Here is an 18,689-nt window from a genome sequence, read left to right as displayed (position 1 = left end):
AATAGTGTTACCAACAACTTGACCCTTCATTAATGACGCTGGGTATATTTGATTTTATTATGAACAGCAACCGGTTTCTGTCTGGTGCGTCAAGGTTTCCGTGAGTGCAAGTAGGTTGCATTTTATATCGAGCTCTGGTAAGTGTATGTTAAAGTATGGGAGTTACGATTCTGTTAGAACTATGCTCGCTTTGTGGGGCCCTGTATAGGAGGCACGACAGTCGAAGCGCTACGACTTTGTGAAACGGGGCCATATAGAGTGTACGTAATATGTGCGAGAGATGACAACATTCTTAGAAATAAAGACCCGTGAAGATCCGGGTTAGAATTTATCTTCAGCAACCCATGCTTGACCTGGTTGACACATGTCGCATCCCAGTTGCGTAGATCGATTCCCATGCTGTTGTTCACTGTATTGTCTGCAGCTGGTTCAGCAGACGGCCGCCTTATAGCTGTAGTATTGTTGCGGGGTTAAATAACAAACCAACCAAACAATCTTAGAAATCAGGTTTTTATTCATATTCAGCATGTAGACCTACATGCACGTGTTTTCATATGCACATTTTTGCTGACATGTGTTTGTAGTCAGCATTAAAGTATGTATAAGGGTAAAGTAAGACTGGATGTGATACATTTACATCACCAGGTACACTCAAGTTTACATGTCCGTGTTTATGTGGGGTTTCACATCTCGAACTATCCGTTGAGACTCCCAGTGTCAACACTGTTGAATCGGATAGAGCTTCATGTTGAAATACTATGAATGAATGATGCGAGCCCTGATGTATACATATGTTGCTGTGGGAGTTTGTATTACGCTATTGCAATATTGTACTCGCGCCGTGGTGTGTTATGAGATATATTCTTCATATACTGAATACTCAGATACAGTAGCATATCCCAGTTGGGTATCGTCTAAGTACACCGTGCGCATACCTACACAGAAACCAATTGCAGTCTGATTAATATTCATGTAACGGACTGAGTTCATCTCAAAGAATATTTGGAAATACTTGTAATCGATTCCACGAGTACAATGTGTACTGAATCACACTACGATATGTCAAGTTGAGACCACGCAGAGTTGCGTTCGCTATGTACATATGCAGTATGGGATCTTGAAAAGCATAGCCTTACTAAAACATTATCTTGTGTTGTTAGTCTTGTGGGGTTTACAATTCAAATAACATACGGCACTATCTTTAAAACCACAACAATGGGTTCGTCCCAAGACTGTTGCAAGGGGCTTTACTCTCCGTCCGTAGAGTAAAAGTGACAAGCGGTATGAATATGTTAAACATGACGGCTACTGGAATAACTAACTACCCTTTTCTCAAAAGGACTGAGTTTGAGACATCTTAGGCTTGTTCCGACGAATTCCTGCGGGGTTTACTAAACATTCCCGTATTTAAATTATACATGGTGTACAGTCAGACAAAGTAAACTCGAAGACATGTCTATTATGCTACAAAATAACAGGACTCGATTACAGCTGAAACAAATTCCACTGAAAACACAGTCTTGTAAATTCTAATGAACAAGTATTTACTGACAGAATACACGTCTGAAGATAAAACTTTAATGTTATAAACAAAAGTACTTAAAATACATTTCCATAGTAGCAACCGTACAAAAAATGGGCTTTTGGAGATTTCTTATGATTACTGTAGGATAATGGTTTTAGTTAGCTTTTATACGCTGAGGATTGAAACACAATCGTCAGAATGGCAAAGGAATCGCCGCTAATTATACATATTGCCACGCATTCAAATCACAGTACACACGGGAATATATTAAATCCGGGAACGATCAAATTTGATTCAAACATTTAGTGTCACACTGTGACAGTGGAATAAATAAAAACGAAAAGCATTTCCACAATCTTTAGATGTCTAGATAAAATCGAGTCCATGGTAGGATCCTAACTGTATAAGCCAAATGTGATTATATCTGATGGTCGCGAAAGGGTTAGGTCAGCGATAGCACCTGCAGCAAGCATCAAGGTTGGGAAACACTTCAAGGCAGAACAAGACACAAAACGCTTGAAAGTACAGTAATGCTGTATATTAACAATATCAAACTAATTGAAAACAAAACCATGGTTAATCTTGTTTTACCACCCAGTGTCCTTTGACAGCAATTCACAGAAAATTATTTCTATCTTGTCTGATGCAAAAGAGTGAGCGAGTATGGTTTTACGCCGCTTTTAGCAATATTCCAGCAATATCATGGCGGGGGACACCAGAAATGGGCTTCACACATTGTACCCATGTGGGGAATCGAACCCGGGTCTTCGGCGTGACAAGCGAACGCTTTAACCACTAGGCTATCCCACTGCCTGATGCAAAAGAAGGCCTTTTGGATGGGTGGGGCGGGGGTAGGGCGTGTGTGGATGGATATCGGTGATGCCAGGCTTACTATACCCACTAGGACGCTACCGCACCTACAAAAATTATTCTATTTTCAGCTCTTAAGACATCGAGTGAGTGAGTATGGTTTTACGCCGCTTTTAGCAATATCAAGACGAGAACATCAGAAATGGGCTTCAAAATTGCAACCATGTGGGTAATCGAACCCGGGTCTTCGGCGTGACGAGCGAACGTACCAAACACTTCAGTAGCAATGTAGGCGACTATGTGAACGAACATCAGTCAAATTTTCATCCACCACATTGGAATGTATTCAGTCAACACAGGATGATCGGCAGTCACATTTTTGCTCTCTCATATGGGGTTGAGTCACATCCGGAATTCGAACTCAGACTTTCCGAGTTAGGCACAAGCACAGAAAGTCAACGCTCAACCCACACAGTCCCAGTCGTTTCCAGAAAACAGCAGTCTGACCGATGGAAGTCAAGATGCTGTGTGTAGCCCTCTTGACAGATGTAAATTGCTACAACTCCCATCGTCACAAGCTGTGAACACACAGGACACGATGGTTAAATGGAACATGTTAGATTTGGAGTTTCACTTTCCCAATAAAGTACAGATTCTAGTACTTTTAGGAGTTGTGTATTGTGAGTGAGTGTGTATAGTTTTACGCCGGTCTTAGCAATTTCACGGGGACACCAAAGATGGGTATTGTGAGCTTTAGGCATGTATTGAGATAGTGTAATCCCAAATATAACATGTTTCATTTGACCATTTTCTGAAGAGCATTGTGTATTCATTCATAATAAGATTTCATAAAATTATGGTATTTCTATATGACAGAATACGTCTCTGGATGTTAAAAGTTGTAGATCAAATTAAGTTAAATGCATTTCTGTCTCTTTTCTTTTATATACATTTCGATATGTTTCGATGAGATATACATTTGAATGTTTAAACGGGCGCTTGTTTTCTATTATATATGTATAGTTTACATTGAAACAATCAAGTTTCTATAAACCAATTCAAAGCATAACCTTAGACCATTTATTACTAATGGTTGCCGCTCAACGTCACTGGGGATAAAGTAATTGTGAATATAATCCCTTCATCAACCAAAGGTTACAACATATACCAGTAGTTCTGGAGTACTACTTTACCTACCATCAGTTGGACAATACGAAATAACAAACATGGTATTTGATCAAAAGCATTTTCAAAGTTTGATAAATTGCAAACTATTTAACCGCTTGCAAACCTATTTTATGTCAGTATGAAACTTGCTTTAGGGTCTGCGCGAGATTAATTTTTCACTGTTAACCAATGTGTGTATAGAAATAGGAATTACTGTCCCAATGAATGGACAAATACAAATGACATTTTACAGCGTGATCCTTGTTCAGTTATTTTCCGGTGAGCATTTAAGCATTAACCGTACCGTTGTAAAAACACTGACTGCCCATTGTATGGAAGGTTTAACCTCACATTCCCCACATCTGAATGTTTGGATAAGGGATTAGAAGGTCACTGGACTGTGGATGTTGGACTATGGTCTGTTCTAATTAGTGTCACTGGTGAACACTTCTCACTGTCAGTAGAAGGGAGCAAAGGCCAATGATAAATTGTGAACTGTTTTAATAGGTCTTGATGTAATAATGAATTTAAAATAAAAACAAATAAACTATTGGATTTTGTTGGACTGTAAGTTGTTTTACTGTATGTTTAGTGCTATGAGTATCACCTTACTATCAAACTGTATATAAATATTTATACTATTAAATGTCTTACCAAGTGTTACCTTGTTTCTTGCTACAGACTATACCTTAATCCCCCTTTGTTAACTAATTGGTCATGGCCTGGTGGACCCAGACTCTGAACTCTTTGTTTGTATTTCTCCTATTAGTTTCCACTAAAACTTTTAGGGCCTTTGGCATTTCTTAAAACTTTATCGCAAAATTACCAAATACTAAGTTTCGGGAAATATCTAGATTATGATCTGGAAACATATATTTTTAATTATGTAAAGATTATTCACTTACAATCTTAGGATGTCAGCGTATCTTGAAATTTAATGATCGCTGACTACATTTTTTGTCATATGTAAGTTGAAATTTAGTATCTTGAAATTTCAAATCAGTGATTTTGAAATATTATACAAAATGAAAAAAAATGGCCATTAAAGGCTTCCGTACTTTTTACCCTAATATCTAAAACCTTCCAACTGACATGAAGTGGAAATGTTCCTCAGGGAAATGCATCAGTTCTTCTTTTGTTACTATTGATTAACATTGAAGATAGCTGTTGGCCTTTGATGGATTTTTTATAAAGTAATTGGTTTCGCAAAATACTTGTTAAAATAATTACGCCTCATGACTATCAATATGTGTTTTTTCGTCTTTTAAAAAGCTGGCATGGTTCGTGATATTGATGAGTACAACAAACATGATAATGGAGATATGGTTTATTGATGACTTTTTGTGAACGTTAAAGCCAGATGAACCAAAGCACGACAGACCGGTCGAACATACAACGTTGTATTCTTAATTATTTTCAGTAGGTATATAGCGGATGTCAATTAACAAGTGTGACTGAGTATGTGGGGTTTACGCCACTTTTAGCAAAATTCCAGCAATATCATGGCGGGGATACCAGAAATGGGTTCAACACGTTGTACCCATGAGTGGAATCGAATTCGGGTCTTTGCCCTGACGAGCCAACGCTTTAACCATTAGGCTATCTCATCGCCCCTCAAGAAGCTTTGTCCGACTGGATGCAAGATAGGCGTCATTCTTTCGACCAATGTTTATATGATGTTTGATTAAGCAACCAAATAACTACTGACTGACCAACCCATGAAGATCCGGGTTAGAATTGTTTCTTCAGCAACCCATGCTTGTATAAGGAGGCGACTAAAGGGATCGGGTGGTCAGGCTCGCTGATTTGGTTGAGACATGTCATCGTATCCTAATTGCGTAGATCGATGCCCATGATGTTGATCACTGGATTGTCTGGTCCAGACCGCCGCCATATAGCTGGAATATTGCTGAGTGCGGCGTAAAACTAAGGGCAATGGAGGCTTTTGTGGTAAACCTGGTCTAAAAACTTAAAATCTGACGTATGTAAATAAATAATGAATGAAATCAGTGAGTGTTATATTCCGACATCCAGAAGTTAAACCCTGTTGAAATTGTATCTCTAAACTTTAGACTAACTGGATCGGGTGGTTGGGCTTATGGATGCATGTCGTCTATCCATATCGATGTTCATGATATCAATCACTGACTGATTATCAGGACTCGAAAACATTTTTTAAAAATCCCGTGTTGAAAACAAATACAACTGGAGTGCGGTGTTAGGAAAGAAACATCAAAACAATTGTCCTGATTAACGCTTGGTGACGTCAGAATACGTCAAATGCTCAATACCACAACGTCACGTCATTGGACTTTTTAATAAACATCATATATTGGAATTTGTTACGTATATTGCTGGTATCATATCGAGAAATGAATTAATTGTCGCATGCTTAGGAATAAAAACCATATGAAAATGTTTTTGAGTGTACTGTCAGGGCGATATAACGCTGCAGGTAAAGTCCTGCAGCAGTATCTTGGAGACTGAGTACAGAGCAGGATGTAAAGTGTAGAGTTCTTTACTACTACAAGTTTTCAGTTATCACTAGCCAAACAAAACATTAAATAATGAAACAGTTTTGTGTATTACGGATGTAGTGTTGGGTGACTGCATTCCAAAATGTTATTTTGTGGATCATGTTCATACGAAATTTCATTCCTTCACGTCGGCCACGTTAATATAAGAGTGTTCGTCATGGACCCGAATCCATAAAATATTGAAATGATTCACCTGATGAGGGAGTAAGAATGTACTTCGAAACGTCGTGTCCATCACAATAAAGAAGTTGACATCCATCAAATTCTTGCCTTTAATAAAGCTGTGGTAAAGTAAAACCGAAATAAATTGATTTTGAAGACAATAAATCCGCAAAAGTACGGCTGAACAAATATTTTTCTTCAATTTCCACAAGAAATGATGACGGGCAATGATCAAGGTTCAATTGGTTATCGACGTTTTAAAAATACCAATCAACTGTGCATTCTATTCAGTGTGACTCTGAAGAATCTTTTGTGCAGACAAATTACCCTAATTACAAAAACGATCAGCCGGGCAGGCAAAGTGATGATTGATGACCTCACTATCATCTACTGCCTAAAGAGAATGCACAGTAAGTCATTTTAGTATGCTTGTGTGTCTAAGGGGTCATAGCAATTGAGATTGCGTTTGTTTAGAATACATCCAACATGGCCGTGGTAGCAGTTCAGTTTCTCTCAGTGTTCTTAATATCAGCGATCAAAGCCAAACCTACATCGGATCACTGGACAGCAATGGATCTGAGATACGATACATCATACCTCGAGCTGATTGGAGAAGTAGCTACTGTGAGTAGGGCGACGTGTGCGGCGAAAAGCCTCAGCAGCAACGCCACTGCTTTTGGCTACGTGAAGGACGAACTACGCTGTCTTCTTCTGAAAGTTGATTACCGAGTGGCACATCCATGGACGCCTCCGCCGGGAATAGCGTTCTTTCTCCGAGACGAAGGTAAAAGTTTGTGTTTGCACGTTTTAACAGCACTCACTATTTAATGGATGTTTAACGCTGCATACTTTGTGATAATACAGGTAAGACATTGGAAAGTTTATACCAGACAGATACATTACTGACAACGACCAAACTCTTTTCTTCAGGTGAGTCACAATCAGAAAGGTGACATTGATGTCATCACCTTTATGCAAGGTGGTTCTGGGGCAGTGGGGTAGTGTTTGCTCGTCACATCGAAGACGCGGGTTTGATTCCCCACATGGGTACAATGTGAAGCCCATTTCTGGTGACCAAGTCGTTATATCACTGAAATATTGCTGAAAGCGGCGTAACCCATTCTTTCGAGAACCAAATTGAACACGCCATTTGACTAGAATTCCAAGAGTGTTGCTTTCCACAATATTATACATTAAGTACCCGAGTGTCTACGTGTGGTTTAATTAAATCATTCCATATTGTGACATGGAACAATCGAGACATTGAATGACCAGTTTAACTGACGACTATTTAATGCCAAAATCAATTTCACCTGAACATTAATCTTGTTGCTACCTGTCCAAATCGGGCCGAACCATATCATTTTTAAAAAGGTGTTACCATTGGAACGTGCTTTATAAAGATCTCTTCTTGATGTTTACTTTCCTGAATGAGATGGAGTAATTATTCATCACATACCCATGATCAAACCTATCCAGTTAATGTAGAACACTTAGTGTTATATTGACAAAGAGGTTAACAATGTGTTTCTCATGATAATCGGATCTTTCTATGCAATGCCCCACCTCCCTGCATAAAGATCTAACAATTCGCAAAAGATCAAAGAAGCCAGAGCAGCACATGTGTGATTTCATGAAGTGGAAAAACCCACTGTGGCATTCTCACAGAAGTGCGTCGATGACCCAGAGTTACAAGTTTGTTTGTTGTTTAACGCAATAGTGCAGCTATATGGCGGCGATCTGAAACAGACAATCCAGTGATCAATATCATGAGCATCTATCAGTTGGGATACAATGACATGTGTCAACCATGTCAGTGAACCTGACCACTTAAGACCAATTCTAATCCGGATCTTCACGGGTCCGAGTTACAATTATGTATACAGTATTCATGGTCAATTTTGAACAGGGTTCAAGTTAACCTTCAACAGTGACTGAGTGAGTTTAGTTTTACGCCGTACTCAGCAATATTCCAGCTATATGGCGGCGGCCTGTAAATAATCGAGTCTGGACCAGACAATCCAGTGATCAACAGCATGGGCATCGATCTACGCAATTGGGATTCGATGACATGTGTCAACCAAGACAGCGAACCTGATCACCTGATCCCGTTAGTCGCCTCTTACGACAAGCATGGGTTTCTGAAGATCAATTCTAAACCGGATCTTCACAGGTCGAACCTTCGACAGCAGGGACAAACCTTTGAAAGAATACTGGTTGGTCATCATGATACGAGGGGCAATGAAACATACTTTAGGCCTAGCTAATGTTGTTTTTCGGTCTTATAGTTCTCAACACTTCAAAGGGAGTTAATTTTAATTCAAGAACATATTTGAAAACTATATGTTTTGTCAGACGGAGAAATGCACTTTGCTGAGAACTTGTAATCTGAAATATAACAGTTATCTTACATTTGACTGCTTTCTAAATGGCATTGTGTATTCGTAGCTTTTGGCCATGGGAGCCGAGTCAGTTTACACTTGTCGCAAAGTACGCGACCTTGACTACCAGACTTTGTGGAAGCGGCAGCGGCTGAGTGGGTTAAATCACTGAATTTGTGTGCTGGTGATTAGGTGCCTCACTCTGACAGTGTGGGTTCGAATCCCGGATCTGAATCAACCCCAATGAATCTGTACTTTACTGAGAACATGTTATCCATTTTCACAATTTTCGCATTCCTATGTAGAACGAGAACCTATGGTCGGCGTCAAAATAAAATCTAAACCTGAAAAATGACCTACAAAATCCTTCTTTGCATTGTGCAAGCACAATGGCTAATAGATTGACAGTCATTTCCATAATCTATAAGTAGTTTATTATTTGTTTTCGTTCAATTTATTGAACTTGTAGGCACCCCTGAAGAGCAACCTCCTCGTGGTGGGTGCTGGGTACTGCTAATGGCTCTTTGCCCCGTGTGGACCCAGGGTCGAATAGGTCCACAGCACCCCATTGCTGGTCGTAAGAGACGACCAAATTGGGCAACCCGTTTGCCGTGGGTTGCGCCCCTGTGTCGGCAGAGGAAGGGAGTCTGGTGGTTGAGGATAACGGATCCAGCAATAGTGTTCCTTAATCCAACACACCACTTCGACCCTGACTTTGCCTAGACGGGAGGTAGAATAGGCCCGATTCTACCAATCGGCTGGTCACGCCTTGCTCTGTGCACGGATGGTTTCCACAAAATCTGGTACTACAAAACACTTCTGGACATGTTCAAAATGTTAACTGATATTCTGCCAGAACCAATTAGTCCTGCAGACCCATGCACAGAAGGCGGTGGCTCATGGGCCAATCTGGTGATGCTGACCTCCGATTTCTGTACGTCTCCAATTTATTGTCATGGACCGAACCATCCTGACCTTTAATCTGGTAGACAGCTACATCATTTCATGTCAAATTCACTGGAGTATAACACCCCCTTATCCTAGGTCTTTGCAGCTTGGAGATCCGCTGCAGTATATGATCGTCCTTGTTGACACTCCATGGTGGGTTGGGAGAGGGGGTGCCGTGCCACATTCCTTACGACATGGCTTCCCAACACCTCGGTTCAAAACGAAGACATATGGATTCTGTCAATTCCTCGTCTGACTAGAGTACGCCCATTCGACCTGATTACTGGCCACGCTTTTTAATCATTGAAGGTTGTGACAAGCAACCTTTGCAATTGAACCCATTTGCAGTCTCCAAGGGTATTGCTGGTATCTGTGGAGATGTTGCCAATGTTACCAAGCTCCGATCTGGTTCTCTCCTTGTAGAATGTGCTCGGAGACAGCAATCCTTGAACCTACTGAAATTACAAGAGTTTGTCAATGTAAAGGTTGCTGTCTCAGCGCACAAAACACTGAACACGTGTAGAGGCATTGTACGTGACAGGGCTCGACGCCTGTCTGACATGACTGAGGAACAAATTGTACATGAACTTTCCCAGCAGTCTGGTCTGTCACAGCTCTGAAGAGATTCACCATCAAGAAGGACGGTGTTGTTCAACCAGCAAACACCTATCTGTTTACGTTCGGTGTTCGGTGTACGTCCCCAGTCCACTCCGGTGCTACAACTGCCAAAAGTTTGGCCATGGATCCAGGTCCTGTCGTTCCTCTGCTGTTTGTTACCGCTGTGGTCTTGAACATTTGTTTTTGATGGGTCCCTTTTCGTGGTCGATTTTAATATTTCATGCCGTGGTAAGAACATGCACGCAATAGAAAGGCAGCTACAACTCTGACATAACAAAATCCATAAATAGGCCAATGAAAATGGCTTTAAATTTTCAAAATCCAAAACAAATTGTATTCACTTTTGTCGTAAATACAAACCACACATGGATCCAGACCTATCTTTTCAGACATATCACCAGTATTCCCATCAAGGAATTAGTAGAAGAACTTCGACAGGCCAAATTCCATGGGACTCCATATTCGACCGTCACTTGACATTCTTACCACACATAAAATATTTGAAAACAAAGTGCTTGAAGGCTCTCGACTTGCTAAAAGTCGTTTCAAATACAGAGTGGGGAGGGGATCAATCAGATTACCCCCCTTCACTTGTACAGATCATTGGTTCGCTCTAAACTAGATTACGGCTCCACTGTCTATGGTGGAGCCTACAAAAGCAATTTAGAAAAAATAGATTCTATCCACCACCAAGGCCTTAGGCTCTGCCTGGGAGCTTTTAGGACCTCTCTGGTAGACAGTCTATATGCGGAGTGCAATGAACCATTCACTTGAAAAACGCCGCATTAAACTTTCACTGCAGTATATCACTAAATTACGTTCAAATGAGTCCAATCCATCATACAACTGTGTTTTCAACCCTCTCTATGAAAACCTGTTCCCTAATCTGCCAAGCCTGGTTCCACCACATGGAATCAGAATTCAACCACACATACCTGCAGCTAAAATTGATCTCAATATCATAGCACCCTACCGACTTCTGTCTTCGCCACAATGGCAGATGGCGAAACCACAGGGCGATCGTTCCCTCACCAAACTCAAAGAGTCTGAAACAAATCCTTTGATGTTCCAACAGGAATACAACCAGTTACGTTCCAAGTATGACTGCCACAGATCCATTTTCACAGACGGATCCAAGGATGATGGCCAAGTTGCCAGTGCTACAGTCATTGGATCCAAGACTGTCTCCTCCAGAATTCCTGACAACAGTTCCATTTTCACGGCTGAGGCCAAAGCTATCCTCACGGCTTTGACCTATATTAAACAGCAGAATCATTCCAAAAACTTTATCGTTTTTACAGATTCACTATCTCAAGCACTTCAAAATGTTACTTCAAATCACCCTATCATCCTAGACATTTTAGAACTTTACAATGATCTTTCTACTGGCCAATGTGACATCGTCCTCTGCTGGTTGCCGGGTCACGTCGGCATAGCAGATAACACAAAGACCGATGCTGCAGCTAAATCAGCTCTTATCAAGCCCTTATCTCCACTGCTATCCCGTACAGTGATTTCAAACCCACTATCAAAAGTTATACTCGGGACCTTATGCAAAAAAGGTGGGACACCCAGGTAGGAAGAAATAAACTTCATGAATTGAAGCCAACAATTGGTTATACCTACTTGGGTTGTCAGTCAAGACGTGATGAGGTAGTTCTACGACGATGTCGTATTGGCCACAGTCGGTTTACACATGACTATCTGCTGAAAACGGATGGAGATGGACCTCCCATGTGTGTCTCTTGCGATGAAGTGTTCACCATCAAGCATATTCTGCTTGACTGTGTGGACTTTTCGACTGCAAGGGATTCACATTATGATGCGAGAAATCTGAACGATCTGTTTTCCCGCGTGAGCGGGCATCATCATTGTTAGCTACCTGAGGGAAGTTGACCTGTACCATAAATTGTAACCATGTAATGTGAATGACGGATTGCTTGTTTTTTTAATTTGGTACTGTGACGGTTTCTGTTTGTAAATAATAATGCATTGAATATATTTGTTTATAAACTAAAACTCATTTGGACTTTGTACTTGAAATATCCATGAATACAGACTTGTTCTCATCACTATATGGCTGGAATAATCCCGATGTGACGTAAAGCCCAACTCAACTCAACTATTGAACTTGTAATAAGAAATCATTTGAAAGTTTTAATTGATGTGGTATGAGACAGAGAGATATTGTATTTGCGTCTCACTGCTGTACATCTTAAAAAGAATATATGTACACTCATAACACTTGGTACAATAAGCACAGCGCCACTCATATACAACATATGCACGCAGGCATTTTATCCATATATAAAAGCGATTGTTTATCCATATAAAATATGTTTTCTGCGTTGTAGTATTAAAAAGCAGGTTTTGGCAGTAAGACAGACCTCGTGTTTTAAAAAGGACACTTAACTTATAGTGTTTTGAAGAAGTTAAAAAGTTATCATGTACGGGACACTGTAATAAAACATGCTCTTCATCTTCAATAAATCCATTACAGTTAACAAACTCTATCCTCAACATTTAAATTCGTATATCTGCCCGTTTCTATTCTTAAAGGTGCAATACCACATCTAAATTGTGCAAAGGCCGAATGGTAATTCCGAGGCATAAAAGTGCTCACATAACTTTGACATAACTTTCACTACAATTAAAATCTAAAAAGATCTGTATGTACGGAGCTTACTTCTACTATTCATATCATTATGTTTCCATAAACGATCTTGCCAATGTTGACATAGTTGTTCATTATTGAATTATTGAATGAAATTAAACTATGAATGGAGAAAACAGTCAACAGTTTATCATTGACCTCGTCAAGGCGGTATGGGATGTGACTTGGTTTCCATCACAACGCCCATGCCGACGCCAGGAGGTCTTAAAAGCTAATTAGTTTCATAATAGAACCAATTAGTATTTCAAATGTAAATTGCCTTGCAGCTCCGCGCAGTGTTAAAACGTTCTACTGAGGAACTGCGTTGCTTCGCACATACTTGCAAATTGTCGTGGTGCTTCTTGCAGGCCACACGAAATACATTTCAAGAGTGAGTGAGTATGGTTTTACGCCGCTTTTAGCAATATTCCAGCAATATAACAGAGGGGGACACCAGAAATGGGCTTAACTCATTGTACCCATGTGGGGATTCGAACCCGGGTGTTCGGCTTGACGAGCTAACGCTTAGACCACTAGGCTACCCCACCAGCCCACATTTCAAGACTGCAACAGGAACACAATGTTTGTGACATGTAAATCACGATGAAAACGCTTTTCAAAATATTTACGTTTTGTTTTTATCCCAAATCATATTATGCGGAGAATATAGTCAACGCCTCGTCTGTCCGTTTGTAATCATTTTGTTTCCAGAGCTAAACTAAAAAACCCTTCAATATTTTTCAACACAAATTCGTATATATGTCAAAAAAACTAAAGTGGTCCCTTTTTACAAATTTTTGGCATTTTGAATTTTCTCGCTTCTCATGGAAACAATTTTGGCCCCAACATTAGAGGTTGGAGCGTAACTGAAAAACCTCATCAAAACGTGGCACATACTCTCTTAAAAAAAGAAACGCACAGGCTTTCGCAGCAGTTCATTTTGATATATTTTGACAGCAATCGTCATTAAGACAATTCCTATATTTGAATCCCCTTAATCATGTCGTGGCTGTTGTGTATTGCGCGCAAACACAGCCCAAAGTGTGTTCTTAAACGTTTGTCATAAAAATGAAAACGATACATTAAAACCGCATGCAGAAAAAGCTTTCCACGTAATGCACGTGCAATATGTTGAAAACATGGGTAGGGACATGACTAAAAAGGCCAAACCAAATTCATCATTTCATTACGAAACGAAAGACAAAAAATGCCAATTCAAGATTGAATGCTACTGACCGAAATATCGCCATTGGACGTTTGGAAGTAGGGGAGTCCCAGTTTACCGTTGCAAGACACCTCAACGTCCACCGCAGCACCATATCTCGATATACCCGCTTCAATTCGAATTTTAACCGCCAGAGGGAGCTATTTCAACACGTCAATGCTCGACCCCACACAGCTCGTGTAAAAGGTGCCTTTAATCGCAAATGCAAACGTCAATGTCCTGACCTGGCCTGATCTGATTTGAACCCGATCGAGCATCTATGGGGCGAACTTGATCGACACGTCTACAAACGTCACCATCGTCCTCAGACACTTGCAGACTTGCCAACGCGTTGCAAGAGGAATGGCGGAGACATCCACAGGAAAAATACTTCGATATCGGTGTCGGCTGCAAGGGGTTGTGTCACCAGGTACTGACCTGAACGCCCTCTTGTGTCCACACATGCGAGTGAGTGAACTGAATTAATACTGACAATGACAACAATACATACACTAAACGCCAAAAGAAACGTTACCCTGCTACCTTTATGAATTACTGAAAAAGTATCAAAGATATGTTAGAAGGTATTAGTTTACAAGAAAGCTGAACAACACAGCTTTAAGCAAATCACGAAAAAGAATTCTCAAATGCATTCATGTTTAGGTGAAATGCATCTTTTTCAGAAGAATTAAATTGTCCTAATTTCGACCATGCCGAAATAAACCAATAACAGTGATTTAGATGTCCAAAAGAAAGGTTGAAATAAAATTCTGCTTTGAGACAAAGATAAACCATGTAATGTCACCATTTTTCAACTATTAAAACAAGAAACAACTGTTGTAGAGTGTCTAAAATAAAAGAATAATTCCTATGATTTCTGTCTTTTAAAACATTTTCTTCTGATTTGCTTTAGTAAAAAACTAGTAAAACGTGTCTTTGATATTGTGAAAAAGTGTTTTGGAACATCTAAAATTATCTTTGTTAACATTTTTGCTTGCAAAGTAACATATTTCCGTTTTCTGTGTACACATAGCTATTGCAATCGCAAATACGTTGCAATATTCAAGGAGTAGTTGCATTCATTTCACGTGTAGAATGATTCTATAGGGTATAAAGGAGACTAGAATGCATGATATGATACACAAGTACGAGAAATATGCCACGATTAACAGCTGAAGAGAGAGAAAGAGCCATTGGGAAGTGGACGTCCACATCACAACGCCAGCTGAAGATAGGTACCTCCGTTTGACTTTGATGATGGTGTTTTTAGCCATATATCTAAAACTAATAGGTATTCGTTCATACCTGTTCGCTTACAAACACCAGATTGTCAAATGGCGTCTTGTGCTGCTTGGGTTGTTAAGAATTTATGTTTTGTCCGTTTCCATGGCAGCGGGTTTGATTTTGATTCAAGTTTTTCGGGACCATAACTCGAAAGAGAATTCTGGCTGCTCTATCCTACTTATTAACAGTATCATGCAGATACGTTAACCTGCATTCTTACAATATTATACGTTATCCTGCTTATTTACCGTGTGTGTATGCTATCCTGCATATTTACCGTGTGTGTATGCTATCCTGCATATTTACCGTGTGTATGCTATCCTGCATATTTACCGTGTGTGTATGCTATCCTGCTTATTTACCGTGTGTGTATGCTATCCTGCTTATTTACCGTGTGTGTATGCTATCCTGCATTCTTACCGTGTGTGTATTCTATCCTGCTTATTTACCGTTTGTGTATGCTATCCTGCTTATTTACCGTGTGTATGCTATCCTGCATATTTACCGTGTGTGTATGCTATCCTGCATATTTACCGTGTGTGTATGCTATCCTGCTTATTTACCGTGTGTGTATGCTATCCTGCATATTTACCGTGTGTGTATGCTATCCCGTTTGTTCTTTACCGTGTGTGTATGCTATCCTGCTTATTTACCGTGTGTGTATGCTATCCTGCTTATTTACCGTGTGTGTATGCTATCCTGCATTCTTACCGTGTGTGTATGCTATCCTGCTTATTTACCGTATGTGTATGCTATCCTGCATTATTTACCGTGTGTGTATGCTATCCTGCATTCTTACCGTGTGTGTATGCTATCCTGCTTATTTACCGTGTGTGTATGCTATCCTGCATATTTACCGTGTGTGTATGCTATCCTGCATATTTACCGTGTGTGTATGCTATCCTGCCTTCTACCAGTTGGGTATGTTATTGTTGTAGATATCAACCCACATCCATGTATATCCTGGTGCCCCTTTTGCATGCCAATTCTGGAAACTCCAATGACGTGGTCTGACGCTAGAGCTGCTTGTAGACCGACCGCCTATCTCATGGAATACTATGATCTAGTCGAGTACAGATGCATTGTGATGCAACTCCAGTACCTACGTAAGTGTACACAACATCTGAGTGAGTGAGGGAGTGGGAGAGGCACAACACAAAGATAATCTTCGGCCCATTGACTTAATAAACATGGTGTCGTTCAATAAAATACAGATGATGATTTCGATATCATGATTATTTTGTGTCGTCCGACACTACTATTAACCTTTCATTTATAGGGAAGCCAACTTCGAATCTGTACTGGGTCGGTGGCCGTTACACTACCAACTGGAGGTGGATAACTTATCGCCGCATCCTTGCAAGTCTGTGGGCCCCAGGGGAACCAAATCCATCAAATGAAGGCTGCACGCTGTTCGACCCTGGGAACAACTACGCCCTCTTCTCAGCCGACTGTTCAGAAAAACATTATGCACTTTGTTACTATGACTGACAAGTTCCAAGACTGACAGCTACACACAATGAATTACCTTTTTAGCATTTTAGCCGTTTTACAATTCCACATTTCTGTACAGGTGAAAGAATCTTAACATTACAAATGCTTCGAAAGTGTGTTTAGTTCTATGTATGACCTACTTTAAGATATAATTATCAGCAACCATTCTAGTTTCTATTACACTCGGAACAGGTGGTGTAGTGTAACGGTTAAAGCACTCGCTTGTCACCCCAAGGGCCAGGGTTCGAATTCCTTCAATGGCATACAGCCTTAAGTCCATCTCTAGTGTCCCCGGGCGTAATGTTTTTTTCAGGTAAATTTATTTTCCCTTGCATGTGTTAATGAAGGGTGCCACCTGTGGTACGGTTACGCTCACCTTTAGTGTACAATCGACTATGATTTTGACAGATTTCTCGTATGTATGGGAAGGGTTTTGTCGTATATACTTCCATATTTGAAAGAATTACTGTGAAACAAAGATTTTAACTACAGTGTCAGATGTAAAATTACATACGATAGACGTCTTACACAGAAATTAGGGTTACAATTGCACATGGCCATTTTTCATATGAAAACTGGAAATAGGGTTTTTACCAGAGTAAATTAAGACGTAAAAAGAATCCGAATCTTTGGAATAAATGCAAAGAAGTACTACTGGCCGTACATGTCCAAGCGGGTCATTTCGTCAGAGTTCATATAACTACCTACATTAATGTCTAGCTTAAAGACAGAAAGAAGTTTTATTCAATATTTAAGGCCATATGACCAAAAGTACAGTTGTGGATTTGCTTTACATTGTATACTTATATGTCCATGTGAATGTACATACATACATATATTAACGTCTTATTTCAAAAATACCTTTTTTTAGGAATATTGAAACAGATAACATTACGTTGATGTATCTTGAGTTTAACAAGTTTTTCATTAGTTCATCTTTGTACACAGCTGAGATCATAGGGAGGTATCTGTTTCTAAGAAATTGGTAATGTTTACAAATGAAAACTACATGAAACTCATCCTCCATATAGCCTTCATTGCAGCAATGACAATAACTATTATTTCCATGCATCATGTACATTTTTCTTTTTAAGATTATTAACGTTGAAATTGTGTAATAATATTTGTAATTTACCGAAAGCTCTTCTTAAAGTTCTATCCTGTAGTTTGTCAAGCTTAAAGAGCATTATGGAAGGAAATGTTACTTAACGTACGACGTGTTATAGGCTATGCATGTGTAAGGTATCAGAATAATTTGGTTGATGAATTGTTAAACGGTATATAACGTTCGCCGAGACAGATTCCATTGGGCGTGAAAGGCAAACGTCAGTTGAACACATGGCTCTTTAATAGTGAGTGAGTGAGTTTAGTTTTACGAAGCTTTTAGCAGCATTCCAGCAATATCACGACGGGGACACCAGAAATGGGCTTCTTACATCATGTGGGGAATCGAACCCGGGTGTGACGAGAGAACGCTTTAACTACAAGGCTACCCCACCGCCCCGACTCTTTATTACCAAAAGAAATATCAAATATACGTTAAAATGTTCACTCTTCCATTAAGGAAAGTAAATGATTTAACTAAAAAAAATGTCTATCACAGCAGCTGTCAGATTTCGCTAAGCACCAATCGATAATTGTACACAAAAGTACATATTTTCACTGAAGTGTACTCAGTCATATGTTCATCCCAAATATGCATACAATTGCCTTTTATCTATTTCAGTGAAAGCTGAAAGTCAGTAAGTCCCTGTTACTTAATATTCCCTTGAATAAAATGTGTTTCCAATAAATCACGTTTTCAGTATTTTGTAACACGCACCTGCAAAATAGCTGACCCCTAGTTATGGACATATATATATAGTGCAGGTACCAATACCACGGCAGGTATTTCAAGGAGGTGTAC

At 39.8% G+C, this 18,689-nt stretch overlaps 2 protein-coding genes across 2 annotated transcripts in view; both read left to right on the top strand.

Moving 5' to 3' along the window:
* The window catches only part of LOC124272502 (steroid 17-alpha-hydroxylase/17,20 lyase-like), a 316,834-nt gene that overhangs the window by 175,170 nt on the left and 122,975 nt on the right, over positions 1 to 18,689 (top strand). The window lies entirely within an intron of this gene.
* LOC124272512 lies at positions 6,642 to 18,196 on the top strand. The gene is made up of 3 exons (XM_046707718.1): positions 6,642 to 6,985; positions 16,228 to 16,395; positions 16,569 to 18,196. The coding sequence occupies exons 1-3, from the start codon at positions 6,688 to 6,690 to the stop codon at positions 16,778 to 16,780; spliced, it is 678 nt and encodes a 225-aa protein (XP_046563674.1). The 5' UTR covers positions 6,642 to 6,687; the 3' UTR covers positions 16,781 to 18,196.

This window comes from Haliotis rubra, unplaced genomic scaffold, assembly GCF_003918875.1.
Source record: "Haliotis rubra isolate DU_JTF1 unplaced genomic scaffold, ASM391887v1 Scf170, whole genome shotgun sequence".
In the NCBI taxonomy this organism is placed as follows: Eukaryota; Metazoa; Mollusca; class Gastropoda; order Lepetellida; family Haliotidae; genus Haliotis; species Haliotis rubra.
Note: the sequence above shows the minus strand (reverse complement) of the source record. Positions and strands in the feature narration are given on the sequence as shown.